The sequence below is a fragment of the Pimephales promelas genome, chromosome 20 (assembly GCF_988280905.1).
Source record: "Pimephales promelas chromosome 20, fPimPro1.hap1.1, whole genome shotgun sequence".
NCBI classification, from domain to species: Eukaryota; Metazoa; Chordata; class Actinopteri; order Cypriniformes; family Leuciscidae; genus Pimephales; species Pimephales promelas.
Window position 1 is genome coordinate 15,507,743 of NC_142788.1, and position 19,476 is coordinate 15,527,218.

The 19,476-nt window shown below is 39.6% G+C and overlaps 2 protein-coding genes across 6 annotated transcripts in view; one reads left to right on the top strand and one right to left on the bottom strand.

Annotated features, from left to right (window-relative positions):
• The window catches only part of gata5 (GATA binding protein 5), a 138,853-nt gene extending 136,746 nt beyond the window's left edge, over positions 1-2,107 (bottom strand). For both annotated transcript variants that reach the window (XM_089124120.1, XM_089124119.1), the window contains exon 1: positions 1,797-2,107. The gene's annotated coding sequence lies outside the window, so the exon portion shown is untranslated. The remainder of the gene's footprint in view (positions 1-1,796) is intronic.
• The window catches only part of slco4a1 (solute carrier organic anion transporter family, member 4A1), a 29,075-nt gene continuing 10,946 nt past the window's right edge, over positions 1,348-19,476 (top strand). The window contains exons 1-4 of one of the 4 annotated variants that reach the window (XM_039651960.2): positions 8,447-8,638; positions 13,544-13,581; positions 16,959-17,549; positions 17,971-18,343. In XM_039651960.2, coding sequence (XP_039507894.1) covers positions 17,142-17,549; positions 17,971-18,343 — 781 coding nt within the window. In that variant the 5' untranslated portion in view covers positions 8,447-8,638; positions 13,544-13,581; positions 16,959-17,141. Of the gene's footprint in view, positions 1,436-8,446; positions 8,639-13,453; positions 13,582-16,958; positions 17,550-17,970; positions 18,344-19,476 lie in introns of those variants that run through there. The other 3 variants (XM_039651963.2, XM_039651959.2, XM_089124118.1) reach the window with 3 other exon arrangements.

Consider the following 19,476-nt stretch of genomic DNA (forward strand, 5'->3'; position numbering starts at 1 on the left):
TTGAGCACAGGCAATGCAATCTGAACACAAAAACATGTGATGTGTCATAGTAGCCTACGATGTCATTCCCCAATATTACCATATATACAGTAACAGTAATATTTTTATTAGCACCTCACAGACTCGAATATGGCACGCAGGTTGGGCTGACACAATTATTAAATCACGATTAATCGTCTGAAAAATAATTGTGATTATGCAGATTAATTGTCATTTTTAGGGCTGTATCATACATTTTTGTGTGCTTCATTCAGTAAATAATTGTGATGAATTTAATCATTTGTAAGTTATTATTTTTCAGTGTAAGATACAACAATTGACAACAGAACCGGAAGAGAATACAATGCTGTAAAAAATATTTTTGCACCAAAATGTATTTTCAATGCTTTTCAAATCATTCTAACATGGGCTACTTTGATGATGTCTTTATTTCCTTTCTGGGGAAGGACAGTACCGTACACACATGTTCAATGGAGGGACAGAAAACTCTCAGACTAAATCTAAAATATCTTGAACTGTGTTCCGAAGATGAACGGAGGTCTTACAGGCTTGAGATGACATGAGGGTGAGTCATTAATGACATCTTAGGAGGGGTGGTTCGGAATTTTGGACATCGGGCCTCATTTCCAAGTGAGCCTTAGTGTTATTTATCAGTGGAGACAGAAAATTTCATCCCAGTTGCCGGTTCTAGGCTAGTTGCCGGTTATAGGATAGACTGCTGGTGCTAGGCTAGCGCGAGTCAACGGTAACTTTTAGCATGCCATTAAAAACAGTTTTACCCACTCCACAGTACACCAAAAGCAAATCAATGGGCTCTATGCACGGCGGTATTTCCGGTGAAGGATTAAGGATGCTCGATAACTTCCGCCGATCGTAGAGTCCAATGCAATACCGAGAATTTATATTGAATTTTATACTCCATGGTTATAATAAAGAAACGTTAGTCACAAAAACAGATAAAACAGACACCCCTTGTTGTGTTTATGCTTCTTTTAAAAATTATATTAAATAAACATAACTATATATAAAATTACATCTAAACGTATGTACGTTTCGTTTCAAAGACGGGAGGACAGTAAATTTTGAAGACTCTGCCATAAACCCGTTTTCCTCTGTTCTCCTCCGCTTAAATCTCCACAACCGGAAATGGACGAGCATCCTTGCGTCAAATGCGGAACTTATGCGTGCATATAGCCCATTGACCTTATGCACAGCAGCACTATACTTCCTGAACTTAAGCCAGCTCCTTGTTTCCTGTCTGTCATTATTGGCCAAATTGATTAATCCAGCTGTGAGAGTAGTCACGGCAACAATAATCAGACACACCTGAATTAATCAAGGTCGGCTAATAATGGCAGACAGGAAACAAGGAGCTGGCTTAAGTTCAGGAAGTAGTGCTGCTGTGCATAAGGTCAATTATAACGCCAGACTATCGGTAAGTGTCTATTGAGAGAATAATGTTAGAAATCAAACTTTCCTTTTCATCTCATTGCATTACATTTACAGGAACTACTGTAGTTTCTCAGCAGCGGCGTAGCTAATTTTTACTTCACTCCGGTTAGTAGTAGCCTAACGTTACTACTAACCGGAGTGAAGTAAAAATTAGCTACGCCGCTGCTGAGAAACTACAGTAGTACGTCACTGCGTCAAAAAGTAAACACAGAACAGAAGTGCATGATTTAAATCAAACAGCAACTTTTTTGTGAGTGTTCTCATACATATAGTGATGAAGATACATACAGACATACACATATATTAACATAATTAATCTTATAGGTCGATAGTTTGTAACCTACCTGTAAACAAATGAGCAGTCTATAATCAGTAAATAAACGTCACAGAAGCTGAGGCGTTACTTTCCAGCAGGTGAAAATCCACTGCGAACGCATCATTCATAAAGTTTAAAACGCTTTGAGAGTCTGTGTAACTGAACTTTGGCATTCAATTGGTGTTAAGCAGGAGTTTATTCTCAAATATCTATTAGTTTGTCACATGACCTGGGTTCATTTCGACTTCTAGTATAAGGCTATCCAGCCACTTTCTTTTTACACAGATCAAATCCACAACACTGCTCCTTCTAATCAACAGTGCACGTGTGCACTTCTATTATGGCGTGTCATTCTGTGCGTAACTTCCAGTAGAGTTATAGGGCAACGGAGTCTGCCCTCTAGTGGTGACTAGAAAATATTACACAACAGGGTCACAGGCTGAAAAAGCCCACTGTTGCTGAAAAAGCCAAAGCTGTCATTCATTCATTCATTCATTATATATTTGATGGCCGTGGAGCAGAGAGGATACAGCAATCTGCGACCATTGATCACAAAGACAAGCGGGAAAATCCAGATCAGAGAGTTTGTGTTTAAACTGTCTTGTTCAAGAAAACAAACAAACAAATAAATGAATATTAAATCGCAAGCCCTTCTTATTGTCCTTAATAACATATTGAGCACACAAAGTAACATTCAAGACCATTAGACCAGTTCTAATTATATGCTCCCAATTCCTGGCTCTTATTCCAGAATCCAAATATTATTCATTCAAGTAATACACATTAATTACAGTTTTTCTGAATTGCACCAATTTTTCAGAAATAATTGCAACAATTTAAAATATAACTTGTGCACTTAGTGGATACGTAACTGTCTGGTCCTTCCGGTATCGGGTCGCCACCTCCAATTTATTTTCGAGACATGGAAAAAGTTGTAACAACTGCCTTGTTTATCAGAGCGGGGAAATATTTAGACTGTACAAAACTGTCTGGGTGTCGCGACTCAACAGGTCCCACTCTGTGCGACACAGTCACTCCTGTTCGGTGCCGATAAGCTTCACAATGTCTGCAGGTACACCACTAGTTTGCCGAAGTACGAGGCTGTGTCCGTTAGTTGTATTAACTAGCGATTTTTATTTTTCAATACTCTATGCCCTAGAGATAAAAGAGTTTTTAGAGATCCAACTCTTTATATTCGATTATCATGAAAAATCTCAGAGAACAGTTACCAATGTGTTATTAGACCAATGGTTCATTTTGCACCGGAGTTGTATTTTAAGTGCAACATTTTGAGTCCATTTTGGCTCTAAATTGACTTATTATGTCCTATAGGCTACAGTTGGTTTGGTCCCTAAGGTTTGGTCACATCATAGGAAATAAGAGTGAACATTTTTGAGTTGTTGTGTGTAAACGATGACAACTGTATTGTAGCCTAGTTGTGTTTAATTTGTGCCTGCCTGTGTTAAGCGTTTTGAAACACTCGTGCATCACGGTTTTTAAGTGAGGATGTGTTAAAGAGTTTTACAAAAGAGTGCATGAGATTTGCAAAGTGTTTTGACCCGAACTTGTTTAATGATTTACAGGAATAGAGATTTAATCGACAAACTGGTTTAAGCTATTGGGAATTTGGTTCACATGGGATTAACTGTTTTAGCAATTCAGAGAAAGTGTAAAACACTTCGGCTATTCCAAAAGAACACATGACGTTCGTTACCTCATAGGCCATAGGCTACCAGCACTAGCCAACCGACAATCCTGACCGTGCTTATAACACCCTCTAGTGATGAATAGGTGAAGCGCAATTTCACTCATCTAAAACTCGTCTCAAACATCAAAAAACAGTTTTTAACCTTACGTGTTTCATAGTTACGTTTAAACGAGGTAAGATTCAGCTACCTATAGGCTACATGAGCTCGGCCTTTTTTAATCCAAATGTCAACACATATCACGAAATGAGACAAACAGATAATCTCCACAAAAAGAATCAAAACGCTCCATGAGGGCAAAGTATGTTCATTAGCAAAAGTTTTGTTGTGAGCAATACATGAGAAAGTTGAATAGATGTTTTAGAATAAATATTACCGTTTGTTTGGTGATATGAGTTTCTAAAGTCGATTGGTCGAGCTGGCTCGCGGATTGATTGACGATGATGTCATAGAGACCTAACTCGCTAAAAATTTCCGCCAAATTTACTTACCAGTTAATACGCCAAAAACGACGAAAAACCAATGTCTATATATATATATACACACACATAACATAAAAATAATAAATTTCCTAGCTTATTTAACTGACGGAGTCCATTACTGTTTTTATTTACATTTATCCGAAATTAATTTATTTTGCTTTTATCATGCAGCATGGCCTATCAAATAAATTTTGATTTTGTTTTCTATTCTATAAGGCTCTCCAAACTGCTGTGCTGCCTTCTATTTCAGCTAGTAGGCTACTACCAATAGACAGTCAGTCTGTTACTTCAACAATCACAAAGTAGGCTATTCGTTCACAATAATAATAATCTTAAACTTGCACTTTGCTCACCAACAACAACAAAAACTGTATAAGGTAAGTGTGTCTCTCTCTTTTTGTGACAGTCTTGAATTAATAAAAAAAACACTTAACAAAAAAACTGGCCATACCCTTACCGGACTGGACCCCCTTTTGCCTTTAGAACTGCCTTAATTATTCATGGCATAATATTTTGGTCCATATTGGCATGATAGTATCAAACAGTTGCTGCAGATGTTGGCTGCACATCCATGATTCGAATCTTCCGTTTCGCCACATCCCAAAGATGCTTTGAGATCTGGAGACTGTGGAGGCCATTTGGGTAACCAGTTTTAAGAAACCAGTTTGAGATGATTTGAGCTTAATGATGGTGTGGAATCCTGCTGGAACTAGCCATCAGAAGATGTGTACACTGTGGTCATAAAGGGATGGACATGGACAGCAATAATATTCAGTTCAATACTGGCTGTGGCGTTTAAATTATGCTCAGTGCTCAGAGGGCCAAAGTGTGCCAAGAAAATATCCTCACACCATTTAAACCACCAGCAGCCTGAACCATTGATGCAAGTCAGGATGGATCCATGTTTTCATGTTGTTCAGGCCAAATTCTGACCCTGCATTCTGAATGTCGCAGCAGAAATTGACACTTAGACAACCTAATATTTTTCCAATCTTCTATTGTCCAATTTTGGTCAGCCTGTTCAAGGTTTGATGTGTTGGGTGTTCAGAGATGCTCTTCTGCAGACCTCGGTTGTAACAAGGTTGTTTTCTATCAGCTGGAAGTGGAACCAGTCTACCCATTCTCTTCTGAAACAAGGCAGTTTTGGGATTTCTTTTTTGGGCCATTTTCTGTAAACCTAGGTTATTTGTGAAAATCCCAGTAGATCAGCAGTTTCTGACCCAGAGGGATGCATATGGAGAATACTGGGGTGTCCAGCCGCAGGTGGAATATTTCAACCCCAGGGGTGGCAAGGTGGCTTGCCAAGGGAAAGACACATGCTCAGAGAGACTTACAGTGGAAATACACATGTGGGGGTCACCCAGAGGGGGGACCATGCACACGGAGGCACCTAGCCAACGCACAGGCAATAGACACTGGCTTCGACGTCAGCAGTTCTGGAGAAACTCAGAGCTTGAGGAGGAAGCTCACCTGAGGAAAATATTGCACGTATCCAGTCCGTGGAGTGGAATGGCGAGCAAGCGAAGACACCTGAGCGGGTGCAGTACTAGCTGGTTGAAGATTGTAGAATCTGGCGAATGTGTTGGGTGTCGCCCAGCCTGCAGCTCTGCAGATGTCTGTTAGCGAGGCGTCATGCGGTAGAGCCCAAGAGGACGTCACACTCCGGTTGGAGTGGGCAGTCACACCAATGGGGCACAGACCTTGCTACTAGTATGCCAAAGCAATGACATCCACTATTCAGTGAGACAGCCTTTGCTTGGATAGAGGCTTTCCCTTCAGCTTCCCACCATAACAAAGAGCTGGCCTGAGGTTCTGAAACACTGCGTTCTGTCTACATAGGCGCGGAGGGCGCATACAGTGCCAAGGCTAGGTCTGCCTCCTCTAGGGGCAGCACTTGCAGATTCACCACCTGGTCCTGAAAGGGAGTGGTGGGAACCTTGGTCACCTCCAGGCCGGGGTCTCAAGATCACGTGAGAGTAAGCCGGCCCAAATTCCAGGCACGCTTGCAGGTCCCCTACCCTCTTGATGGAGGCCAGTGCAACCAGCAAAGCTGTCTTCATAGACAGGAATTTATTCTCCACTGATTGCAGAGGCTCAAATGGCAGTTAAAACCACTGAGAGGTCCCAAGAGGGAACGAGAGGAGGACGAGAGGATTTAGTGGCCTCACTCCTCCAAGGAAAAGAAGGAAATGAAGGAAAGGAAAGGAAAGGAAATGGATGATAATGGATGATCGTTCCTTCCCAGTGACTGGTCATGCAAAGGTTCTGTGAACACTGCTATGGCTGCAACATATACTTTGAGCATGGAGGGGGACCTGCCCTTGTCCAGAAGCTCTTGTAAGAAGGAGAGAATCTCCGTAACGCCACAGTGTTATGAGAGCGACAGAGGGTGGCCCTTATTGATGTTTACTGTATGTCACAATCAGTCCATCAATAGGTTGCAGCATTTGCCGCAGAGCAACCAATAGGCATGCAAGTCGCCTCGATATTCGATATTATTATAAATAACAGCAGAACCCACTTTTGTTCTTTGACAGTTTATCAGCATCCCACCTCCACCCCATCTCCTCACTTTTAGTTCCATCTCCAGTTCCATCTACTCTCACCAACGGGGGATTTGGTTCGGGCAGAAATTCCGAGCTTGGAGCCCTCCGCCCGGACAGCACGCCAAATACGCAAAACCTTTACCATAATAATTATTTGTAGATGTGAACTTGTGAATTGGTTTTAGTTTTTGTTTGTTTGATTATATTAATGTTAATGGTCATGGGTCCATATGCCTTTCAAATAACAATTTGCATGTCCTGTATTTATATTTTGCAGCCCCGCCTGTCAGTGGTACAATGAAATAGCAATTGGTAGTAAAACGAAAGTCCCTTACATTCCACCCCCCACCCCTCTGTAATGCAAACTAGATATTGATGGGAAAAACTCAGACAACATTCTCCAACCAGTCAAAACTTCATCTGCTTGCATCAAGTCACACCGGTCATATAAACACTGCAATAGCTCACTTCCTGATGAAAGCAAGAGACGGAAGCAGTGGAACCACTAAAAACTATGTCGTGGTTAGACATAAACAGGCCATAACCCTAAGAAAATAAGCAACAACATCATTTGAGTTCATTTCATCATCATCATTTGAGTTCAACACTCAAATTAACAGCAATCAGAGAACACCGATGTGAAACAAGTGGAAAATAATTATACGCATCACATGACATGGTAACAGGCAATAGATTTGCTACTGCAAAGTAATAAATGAATAAAATCATTAAATGGTGTAGATTAGCATACTTTTCAAATGAGGATACAAAAATGATATAAGGAGCCTTTCAGATATTAAAGCTGCAGTCTGCAGTTATTCTTTTTGGAAGTATGACCAACATAATAATTTTCACTGGAAAATGTCATCTGAACTAATAACACTTTTGTCTTGGTTCTATTGCAGTAAATCACGCTGATTAAATATAACAATCGCTCATAATCGTTTATTGTTCCATTCTGCCTACTACAGTATATTTCTGTATATCTGCACATACTGTATCCTCTTCATCTAGATAAATCTATAATTGTCATCTAATCAAAGCTGATGAATAAATAACACCGTGATATTACTGTATTATAACTCGGGCCCGGGGACAGTTGCAACATCTGACTTACATTCAAATGCAAATTGTGAAAAATGTAGATTCTGTTTATCTTTAAATGGTTTAGGCTAGAGTCTAGACTATTAACAGACAGATGTAAGATTATTGTAAACAATTGGTTTGTCTAATCCAAACCGTCTCTTCTCTCTTGAGTAGTAACAGAGCCAAATTCCAAAAGTGTTGCAACTGTTCCCGGTCTCCCCTACATGACATAACGATGCAAAGATGCTCGAATCTCCAGCAGAAATCCACCAGTAGCTACCGCTGGAATTAAAAACATTATTACAAGCTTACCACTTTGAATCGAGCTAGATAGTTTTGAACACTGGCTGGTTATGTATTTTCTAAAATATGTATTTGGATAATTTGTAACCCCAAAAAAGCTACGGACAGCAGCTTTAATGTAGCTACAGCATATCGTTTGAATACAGTTCAAATATCCATTAACTGCAGCCAGTAATAATGCAACACAATTAAGACATAAAAAACATTGACTTGAATGTAAAATTTAAATCACAGCTTAAAATATAAGTGAATATAATACATTAGCATAGCAAATTGTCATAGCGATTTATAAATTCTAATAATAGGCCTATAGTTTTCCAAATGCATAATGTCATTATATTTGTGTCCTCTATCTTTTTATTTTTAATAAAGTGTGTTTAACCTTTTTAATTCAACATTTAAAAACATGAATGATATAGAAACTGCGTGCCTCAGAGTCAAACCAAACCTGCTGGTTGGTTAACCGAGGATGCTGCTACTTGTGCTCACAAGCGCGGTAAAGACAGTTGTCAGACGAGCAGCCGTTTGGGCGGATGACACCTATTGGTCCAGCAGCATAACGCCATGGGGGGCGCATTTTCATTGGGTGAAAGCTGCTTAATCCGAGAGCTAAACGTTTATAACATCTTCAACCTAAGCGTTTATTTGTGGATTCACGGATGTAGAAACAATGCTCGCGAACGTGAAATGCACTGACAGATCTGTCTGAAATGGAGAAGTCGTCTAAATCCTCAGTAGCGTTTTAACGTGAGTAGCTTTCATGACATTTCCATGTTGAGACAGGGATGAATGATCAACACCATGTGAGAGTAATGATGATAACTGGGTGAATGGATACAGTAAAGCAGCACTGGCCAGACAGTGTCCCAAACAGCGAGCCATATGGTTGATAAAACGCTCACTTATACGTGCTGGACTGAACGCTCAGACATTAGTGCAGTGCAGACGACTCGTAAATGAGTCTGCTGGACTGTGTATTTCCTCCACATGTTTCAAGTATGCCAGTGCGGAGGCACAAACACAAACCGCAGGTCACTTCTTCATGAGACATATGGGCATCCTAAAATATAGCTATTGTTTATTATCGCTTAACAACATATATTTTTTTGCAATCGACCGGTGATTTGCTGATTTCTGAAGTGTTATGTCGAAACCTACAGTGAATGGCAAATTGTCTACATTAATAGCGTGATGTTTGATCAACAAGCTTTACTAAGGGCGCGCCTAACGTTATAGGCTATACAATGCATTTCTAACCGATCCCTCTGAACAGCGCAAACATGCTCAGATATTTGAGGACAAAATCCGGAGTGGAACAAAACGTTATTTTATGTCGAATCTTGGCTCGTTTAGAATGGACTACGTTGGTGACGTATATTCCGTTTAATCGTTTTTAAACGAACTGTTCGAAAGAATCGATTCGCCGAGATGAGCCGGAATTCCCATCACTATGCAATGCTGTCTTGTGTTATCGAACAACGATGCAACGTCGTGAACACCTCCGTGTTATGGCTATGTGTCTGATATTAAAACGTCACACTCTAGCGCAGTAGTGTGTTACACGAATGACTTGTAATTGGGATTAAGATAAATATTTAAATCTACTAATTTTCCAGTCCTGGAAACACATGGGAAATGAGAAAACTACCGGTAATTTAAAGTACCAATTGGTACCAAGTCGGTAGTGAAAATTATTATTATTATTATTAACCAATCTTTCTGCAGTAGTTATCATTTTTTTTAAAGGCTACATGGTAAGCTAATATTTTAATGTAGCCTATTATATACTTGTATATCTATTATTAGCATTAATAATTCATTGGGTTTATTTAATATTTTATTTTCATATTATACATTTGCCTATTTAAATGACTCATATTAATAAAGTGGTTTTATAGTTAATGGTTATTAATAGTAATGGTCTTATGGCCACTAACTGTGTGTATTTTAAATATTTAATGGAAAGAGGAATATATATGGCAATCCTTCTTCTATTCCCAATGTTGTGATTGAAAATGTCCTGGAAAAGTTTTTGAAAATGATAACTGAAAAAAAATGAGAACTGGGAATGTTCTTGGAACTAATATTAGCTGGTACATTATCAAAATTCAAAATGACTTAAAATCGGTTTTGAGCATTGTGTTAAAGTTTCAGAAATGTGACTTGTTTAATTGTACAAAGAATTTAAAATATTTGGAAATATTTCTAGTTAGTAAAATGTTACAGCACTCTCCTTTCTACAGACAAATTTTGATGTTTATAAATAGTTCAGTTCATAATCAGTTATATGATGATTACCCTTTCACTCCTTGGAGTGAGGAGTGAAAGGACTGAGATAGTCACTCCTTGTGTTGTGGTTAAGCCTTGAACACACTCTTCTCCTCCAGAGACCATTCAACAGTAATGATTAAGTGAAATATGAATCGCCTGACATATTGCTAATGTGATGCAACTCAAAGAGAACAAAGAGGTTAAATTAATTTCAAATCCCTATAGACTCTTTGTGCCCCTCCTCCTCCCACTATACTACGTCCTCTGCTAATCTGTAAGCCAATTTAGACTGTATATTATGACCACTGGTAATTAGCTTTTAACTTTCAGCCTTTTAGTCATTATGAAAAGACACTGGCCGTTTCTCAATATGAGTTCTTGACTGTACATGTCTTCTTGTGGACTTGTAAAACGTCATCAGTCACTGCACAAGTACTGTTCCAATTCAAAGTTCACATCTTATCTAGCCAAGTCGTTCAAATCCCCGGATGTGTTCTTGATCCGCCCCGTTTACCGAGGATGCATCGAGAGGTGACTTTTGAGAGGTGATATATATATAATTTCTACTAGGAAGGAAAAAAAGTATTTCTGTATTAAACATTTTAATAAATAAAAAATGTAATTTTTCCAGAGTAGACTTTATGTTACTGTCCGGGTCAAAGGCTGGAATTTAATGTAGTATAAGCAAATGTTGCATTGTTATGACAGTTTGTTAACCCACATTGCCCAGTGCCAGAGGCGAAACCTGGAGTGCAGAGAAGCTGATTGGCTGCTACTGTAGGTCATTCATTCCACTTTGTTGCACCTACAAGATTACAGCTAAATGAGTAGACAAGCCCCTAGAGATATAGGACATTTAGTCTGCTGCACACATGATACTAAAAGCTCAACATACAACACATGTAGTAAATGAAAATCATGTATCTGTATATCCAACCAAACAAACAGGTTCAGGTCAGTTTGTATGGTTTTGTACCTAATAATTCAACATGGTTTCCTGGTTTGCATGCATGATTTTATATTTGCAATTGTGGTCAATATATGATATAAATGGTACCCTTATCTATGCAGGAAGTAGTGAGATCAGCAGTCACTGCTGTGTCAGAAACTTCCCTTGTCTGGCCCTATCACATCATCACTTCATCCCACAAGGTAATGCAGCAAAGCTCTGGTGAGACAGGGCTCAGTGAATGCTAGAAAGATTATGGAAAAAGATGCAGAAAAAAGGGGGCATATTGACTTGGTGGCTGATTTCTAGAAAACCACATTCTGGTTAAGTTGTTAGACTGGCTAACTTACAAAATTTCCACTTGTTTTTCTAGCATCTGATTCATAGGCTGTTTAACTGTCATCTCCTTACTGATATTGAGTTTTGTATTGAGCCTCAGTATGGGCTAGTTTTTATAGCTTCCAGCCAGTGATACTGTAGTTCAGGATTACAGTAACTCTGATAGGTTGACCTGCTTTGCCATCATTTCAGAGAGATGAACCTCTTGTATGTTCGCTGGAGAAAACAAGCTTGCGATTTCTGTTATCAGGTTGCACGTAATTGTGCATAAAGCACATGATCATTGGAGAATAATATATTGGTGATTGGAGAATGTAATACACCATCTTTATTTACAGGTAACACTCCGGAGATCACTAGGGGTATAACACATAACCAAGTATAATATAGATGCATTGCAAATACAAATGATGTCGGACCAAGAACAGAATGAACTGAATGTTTGCAATGGCGTAATCAAAGGAAAACAGAACAGATGGGGTACTAAATTAACAACCATTGAAACTAACTAGGAACACAACTGAAAACCGAACCAAAACACAATGAAACTAAACCGAACATCCAGCAGCTGAATCACCCATTACACAACTTATAAAAATAGACGTTTTTGTGAATGCTTTACAGATAACGCTTCCTTCCCAGAAAGCCTTAGTAAAAATGCTGTTCTTGTGGTCTTGCTTTGTTTCCTTGTTTTTTTTTTTTTCTCTGTAATTCATCTCACCATATGACCATCCAGCATAGTTCAAAGAAAAGGGAAGGAACCTGCACTCCACAACAAACACATGTTCCCACCCTGAGACTTTCACTGATGTTATCATTCTCTCTGTTTGATCACACGTTTAAAATTAGAAATGAAAGAGTTCCTAGAATTCGATAACAAATAACTACGCTTTTTTAAATTAATCTCATTGTAACAAAGCATGAACTACAGACTCTTTTGAAGACGACTGAAAAATGATTCACTCACAGCCTCAGCTGCACTACCAATACTCTTAATGCCACACCAACACTTTTCAACCACGTGTGCATTATTCATAGATGCATGCAAATGAGTCAGATATGAAAATCAGGGATTGCAATGACTTGGTCATTCGTTTTGCTGATGCTAAACTTGAAGATTTCTAAACTAACTGAAAGCTTAACCAATAAACTGTGATGACACCCATCTGCTCCATTCTAATGTTTGGCTTCACTGCGTGATTTAGGCCAGTGTTTCCCAACCCTGTTCCTGGCGGCACACCAACACTGCGTGTATTCTTTGTCTCCCTTATCAAACACACCTGATTCAACCCATCAGCTAATAATCAGGTGGGTTAATGAGCTGATGGGTTGAATCGGGTGTGTTTGATTAGGGAGACAAAGAAAACACGCAGTGTTGGTGTGCCGCCTGGAACAGGGTTGGGAAACACTGTCATAGGCCACATTACAACACGAAAATAGCGTTTATCAAATGTATGCACTTGGGAGAGAATTTTCAAAAAGCTCAGTCTTCGTTGACCCAAAACGCCATCTCAATGTGGACGGAAGGCCAATACAAAGAGAAAAACATGCACTGTCATACGAAAACGTATTAGTGTGGACAAGGATATGAAGAGCTTGAACTCTGAACAAACTCTGATCTCATTGTATCAATAATTGCAATGTCTCTCTATATGTGGAGTGTTAATGGAAAAAAACCCTGAATGTATCAAGGCTGTAGCTTTCCCATTCGTCTATATTCTCGGCTGGCACAAGACTCATGGACGCTCGGTTCCACATCCTGGTTGTGTGTGTGTGTGTGTGTGTTTTTTTTTTTTTTAGCCAATCACCTGAAACATAAGACAAATTATTATATTTGTGGTAGGGTAAGTTGTGTTAGCAAAGCAAGTACAGTGAATGAAGTGGAATGAGTTACGAAGAGACATCCGTGATGCTTGAGGTGCTAATCACCATGTCAGGTAGATGCAGTGGACTGGACTGTGTCAGTGCTGCTACAGTCATAGATGTGAAGGAGAGGCTGGAGTAACGCCCATTTGGGACTGTCTTGCTTGCTCCTAGTCTTGAGCTTCTTGTTCTCTTCTCTTTTATTCTCTTTTGCACAATCAAACTCTCAGATCCTTTAAGACCAATGAAGACCATCTGAGGCACAGAGGTAGGCAAAGTGACTTTTTTGTTATTATTTCAGTGTGACAATTGTAATGCAGTTCTGGGCTGTGATATATTTGTGAACAAATCTGAAGTTTTTTTAACATTCAGGTCATGAGTTTTATTTCCAGGGAATGCAGGTACTGATAAAACTTTATTGCTCTGGGATGTACTTTAGATAAAAGTGTCTGCCAAGTTTGCATTTCTCTCTCTCTTTCTGCACGGATGCAATTTTATAGACTAGAGTGATCTTTGTGCAATCATTTTACAATCTCATTGCTTGAACTCAAAGCTGCTGGTAAATATCTAAATCTGAGTAGACTGGCCAGGTTCATTTGCACTTACAGGAACTTTTTAGTCAATGCATTGTTCACATTATCTATGCAAAACTAAAATGTTAATATATTACAATATAACATTTAATTTATACCTGTTGCAAAATAATAAAATATGATGTCTAATGGAATGCTGCGTGCATGTACTATAACCAACACACAGGCAGGTCTAGATATAAATTTGACTATAATGTGGAATGAAATACATTGTAAAATTATATATACTTGTATAATAGTGTGTGTTTTCATGAAGTATTTTAAGAATCAGGATGAGAACTTAAATTGAGCTTAGGGTTAAAGACAAAGAAGATAGAAAATCTCTTAATGGTTTTACGCAGGTAAAACTTTCCTAAAATAGCACACACTACGTTTGTACACCTGCACGTTTTAATGCACTGGTGCATTCTCAGCATCGTTTCTTTTGTTAACACTCAAGCCAAGGATAAAGATAAGCATATTGAGTTGATGTAATTAGATTTTTTTTTCCTTCTAATTCTTTAATTTGAACTTTTAAGTCTGGCTCTTAAAGACAACAAGGCCAAATATGAGCTTGTGGTATCCTTCCACATACTTTATCACATGTTAAAGTTTTTGTATCATATATATGCATGATTCTCAGATTTAAAAAATGCTATCTTTTGCAAGCAAATGACTGTTGTCCATCTTTTTTTCCCTCTCATTTGCACAAAGCAGAGGATTTCTTGATTCTTTAGAACCACTTAGGTTAGGTGTCCATTCCACAATCCCCTATGTAAATATGCAACTTAAAGAATGAACCGAAAATGCCCAATCATATGAATATTTGGTATGGGTCTTTAGGTTCGGCATACATGTCTACCCAATGAATGCAGCACACGTACCACTGCATGTGTAGAATGTAATTTGAACGTAATTCCCCCCGGTTGGGACAACACAGTTTATAGGTTTTCTTTAATGTTGTGAATGTATCTGAAAAATAATGAAGGACGCAGAGTTAGCTGCTGTGAGAAAATTGCAGCTAAGGGGAACAAATGGATTTATAAGAATACAGGTTAATGCATTTGAGACGGGGTTTTTTCAGCACATAACTTGCTTCTTTCAGTTGTATCCTTATCTGTAAACTACAAACAAAACAAAAACATTGATGTGTCCACAAATAACTAATTTACAAATAGACACAAAAAACTTTGATATTCAACATAATACACATTGTAAATATAAAATATTCAGATATTATAAGTTGATTGAAAAATAATAATTCAACAACTTTAAAGTTGAATTGAATCCATGAGTTGTGTTTAATATCAATCAATTTGTGACAGGTTTTCTTACAGTATGAGGGGGCTTCAAGAACAGTTAATTAAATAATGTTCAAGTTTAGAATCAAATTGAAATTTTCAAAATGGATATTCTATATTTTATCAAATAGTGACGCTAGGAAACTATTTTTAATTTTTTTATTTTTAATCTTTTAATTTTTATTTTTTTATCGAATGGTAGCCGCAAGAATTGTTTTTTATTGAATCGTGATCACAAGAATACATTTTAATCGAATCGTGACCCCAAGAAATGAATTGTATTGAATCACGGCCCCCAGAATCGTTTTTATTATTATTATTATTGAATCATGATCCCAAGAATAGATTTTTAATAGACACGTGACACCAAGACATTATTTTTAATCTAATTGTGAGCCTAAGAATCGATTAACCTGTGGTAAATGTAACGTTACGTGACACAGCTATTGTTTACAAGCTGGATGTTTACAAGTTTAAGGATGTCTTATCGCGGCTGAAACACTGATTGAGGGATTACATGAGACATAATAGGCTACATTTCAGTAAGTAATACTGTATCTTTCAACATACCTTCTAATGTTCATTCAGGTTTGTTTCATGAACTGGTAGTAAAGAGGAAGAGATGATCGGTTTATATGCCGCTTGAACTGAGCCGTTCTGTCACGCCACATTATAGAGACACAAAACTGCATTTTTATTTATTTCATCATACAATTGACAGAATTTGAGACTTTGGTTCATATTAAAAGTAACATGCTTCTGTCATTTTTGATCCGCAAAGTTTTTTCACTGTGTGAGAATATAGATGTGTGGTGTCAAAATTGTGTCAATTGCGTGGGTTTCACGCTGAAGGCTTTACTTTACATCTCTAGTTTGCATAGTTCTACTCAGCTCAAGTTTGAATAAGGATTATTCAAAATCTCCTAACCGGCCTGAGGGCTACTGTAGGTCATTGCACTCTGAAGAAGGTGAAGGAAAAGCTCTGCCAAAAAACAGGAGTGCAGTGTGAGTCTGGCATGTTGGGTGTTTGTCCCCAAAACCGTACGTTCACACTGGCGCTGGCGAGAGCGGCAAAATTCGCTCTCGCCGCCCTGCCAGCGACGTCATGGAAAGATTCGCGGACAGTCTGATGCTCTGACGAAGATCGAATGCGTGGTCTTTTTTTAAACTGTATATAAAGGGGCCGTAAAGCAAACAAGCATGTTGCTTGTCGATCGATTTTAAACTAATTAAAAGCCATTTGTGGGGTGTGCCTTTTGTGTTTATGGTTAAGTGCTATTATAATTTACATTCCCACTGAGTGTGTTCTAGCATGAAAATCTTCCCAATAAATAGTGTTGCACGCCTTCTTATCCAATTTAAATTATCAACCTCCTCTGTTTTTCCTGGGGACTAATGTGGTGGGAACCAAAATGTACAGGACTGCGCTCTCTGGAATTCTCTCAAACGGAGCACTTCTACATTCCGATTTGTTGCTGCCGAACCGCGTCATTCCAAGACGCGCCGCCCTCGCCGGAGCTTGCCACCGGCTCTCATTTTAATGCTCTCGCTGGCAGAAGTGTGAACACACAGAGAGTGTTTACTGGAATAAGGATGGCATGTAGAACTAATCCCATGTCATTAGAGCGTTTTGGGGTCTGCTTGGACACCACAGTTCACTTCACTGAATAAAGAGAAATGTTTTTGGAGCTTAACAAGTTGATGATTTACAGAGGATTTACTGATGTTGGCTACAAACTTATTGAGTGTCTCTTTCTCCCTCTTCTTTGCAGAATTAAGTTTTCCAAGATCTGTCTGACTTCACAACTCTAAGAAACTCTGTAAAGGAATTATTGTCCAAACACTGCCGTCGTAACACTGTAAAACTACACATAGCATAGAAACAGTGTTTCCTGTGGAAAAGTTTTGCTTTCTTATTCTTCACAAAGTCTGTCACAGCGCCCCCTTTTGGGGCCATGCCCCACCTGTTAAACAATGACACTTCCTTCAGCTCCAAGCAAGAGCTTTTGGTCCTACATGACAGTCCATTGGGACCCGGTCCAGACAATCCCAGTCCCGTGGAGTCCCGGGACTCTGTGCCGGGCAGCCCATCTGGAGATGCACTCACTGTGTTCCACAATACAGGCAAACTGGGGCTTGAGCTCACAGAGCCACCTATTGGGCTAAAGTTTGTCCCAACGGACTCCGAGAATCTGTGTGGATGGGGAGCACTGAGCCCACAGTGTATCCAGACCTTTAACACCCCACGCTGGTTTCTCTTCTTCCTCTGTGTGGCCTCCTTCCTCCAGGGCATGATCATCAACGGCTTCATCAACACCGTCATCACCTCCATCGAGAGACGTTTTGACCTGCGCAGCTACCAGGTCCGTTTGTTTGTAAAAATAAATGTCAAGTTAGTGTGGCATAAAGTATTGGTGCCATATTACTTGCATTCATTATATTATTTTATAATGCATGCAAGTTTCTATGCATGATATTTTTTAATGTATTAGTATCGATTGATTGAATATTGAATAATTATCAACTATGAAATATTACTGTTGTCTTGGCCATTCACTGTTTTAAAGGATGTTCAGTCAACATTTTAATATATTGATTTGACATGCAACACTTTTGTAGTATAGTACTTTCTGTATGAAAAACATTCCTTAGGTCAAATCTCAATTTCATACTTCTACTAATTGTGCTAATGATAATAAAGTGAACTGAAGTTATCCATTGCTAGATTGAAATTGTACATCACAGCATTATTAACACAATGTGTTATTTGTTTTGCCATTATAGGCGGGACTCATCGCGAGCTCCTACGACATTGCTGCTTGTGTGTGCCTGACATTCGTGAGCTACTTTGGTGGTACGGGTCATAAGCCTCGATGGCTGGGCTGGGGTGTGCTCATCATGGCACTGGGGTCTCTGGTCTTTGCCCTGCCCCATTTCACCACACCACCCTATGAGGTGAGAGTACCGCAGCGCATGGGATTGTGCTCGGCCAATCACACAGAGGCATGTGTAGACGAGGAAGGTGGGCTGTCAGCGTACCGCTACGTCTTTATGCTGGGCCAGTTTCTTCATGGGGTCGGGGCAACCCCTTTGTACACCCTCGGGGTCACCTACCTCGATGAAAATGTCAAGTCAAACTACGCACCTGTATACATAGGTGAGTGTGATGATGCCAAAAAAACCCATAAAACACACACACACGCACACACACACACACACATATATATATATATATATATATACTGATATATATATATATACTGATATTAGATATCCTATTTAACCTATTTTAAAATTTAGATTACCCTTTTCTGTCATCTAAAATTAGCTTATAACAAAATATTAAAACACTGTTAAATGTAATCTTTAGCAATTCTTCAAAAGAATTGTCTCGGTTACGTATGGTAACTCTCGCTCCCTGAGGAGGGAACAGAGATGTCACGTCGGAGGAGTTTCCAACGAATTGGGATCACGCTAGGGAGACGAATTTCCTTCAAGTGAATTAAAACGAGCCAATGAATATATTGGCATGCAGGATTTGCATTCCGCGCCCTGCCTGCCAGTACTGGTATAAAGCGGAAGCGAGAAAAAACACGTATCCTTTATGCTGAGGAGCAGAACGGTGTCCAGTACTCCGTGAAGGTACAGCAAGCATGGCGATGGGACGAGACATCTCCGTTCCCTCCTCAGGGAACGAGAGTTATCATATGTAACCGAGACGTTTCCTTTCGTTCGGGAGCTCCTACGTCTCGTCGGAGGAGTTTTCAACGAATTGGGATCCTTAATAAAACACCATGGTGCTGGCCCCTTCCAGCGCCGAGTTTAGCTTCCCGCCAAAGCAGTTACTTACACTGCTGTTCTGCAAGACCCACTCAGTGGATTTGGATAACACTGGGGATCCCTGAGTGCTGTGGTGCCCCTGCCCGCCCGAAGGGAGGCACTGGAATACACGTATGTACTAACCCGTGGGGGTAGTAAACATGTGGGCAGTCCCTGAGGTAGTCCCAGCCCGAGGCGTGGAAGCGTACTCAGCAGGGATGACAGAACGTGTCTGTCGAGGGAAAGACACTGTGCTAACCCGGAGGGTAGCTGGAATGTGGAAGAAATGGGCCACCGTAGGGACCACTGTTAAAGCCACCCAGTATAATAACAACTCCTACAAGATGGAATAGACCTTGCGCCGGGTGTTCCGCCTCGCCTGGTGTCGGAGGGGTGAAGGAGGAACTCACGAGGTTACCCGTTTATTGGGGAACCAACGGAGCAAAAAGTCACGCGTATCCAGGCCATGGT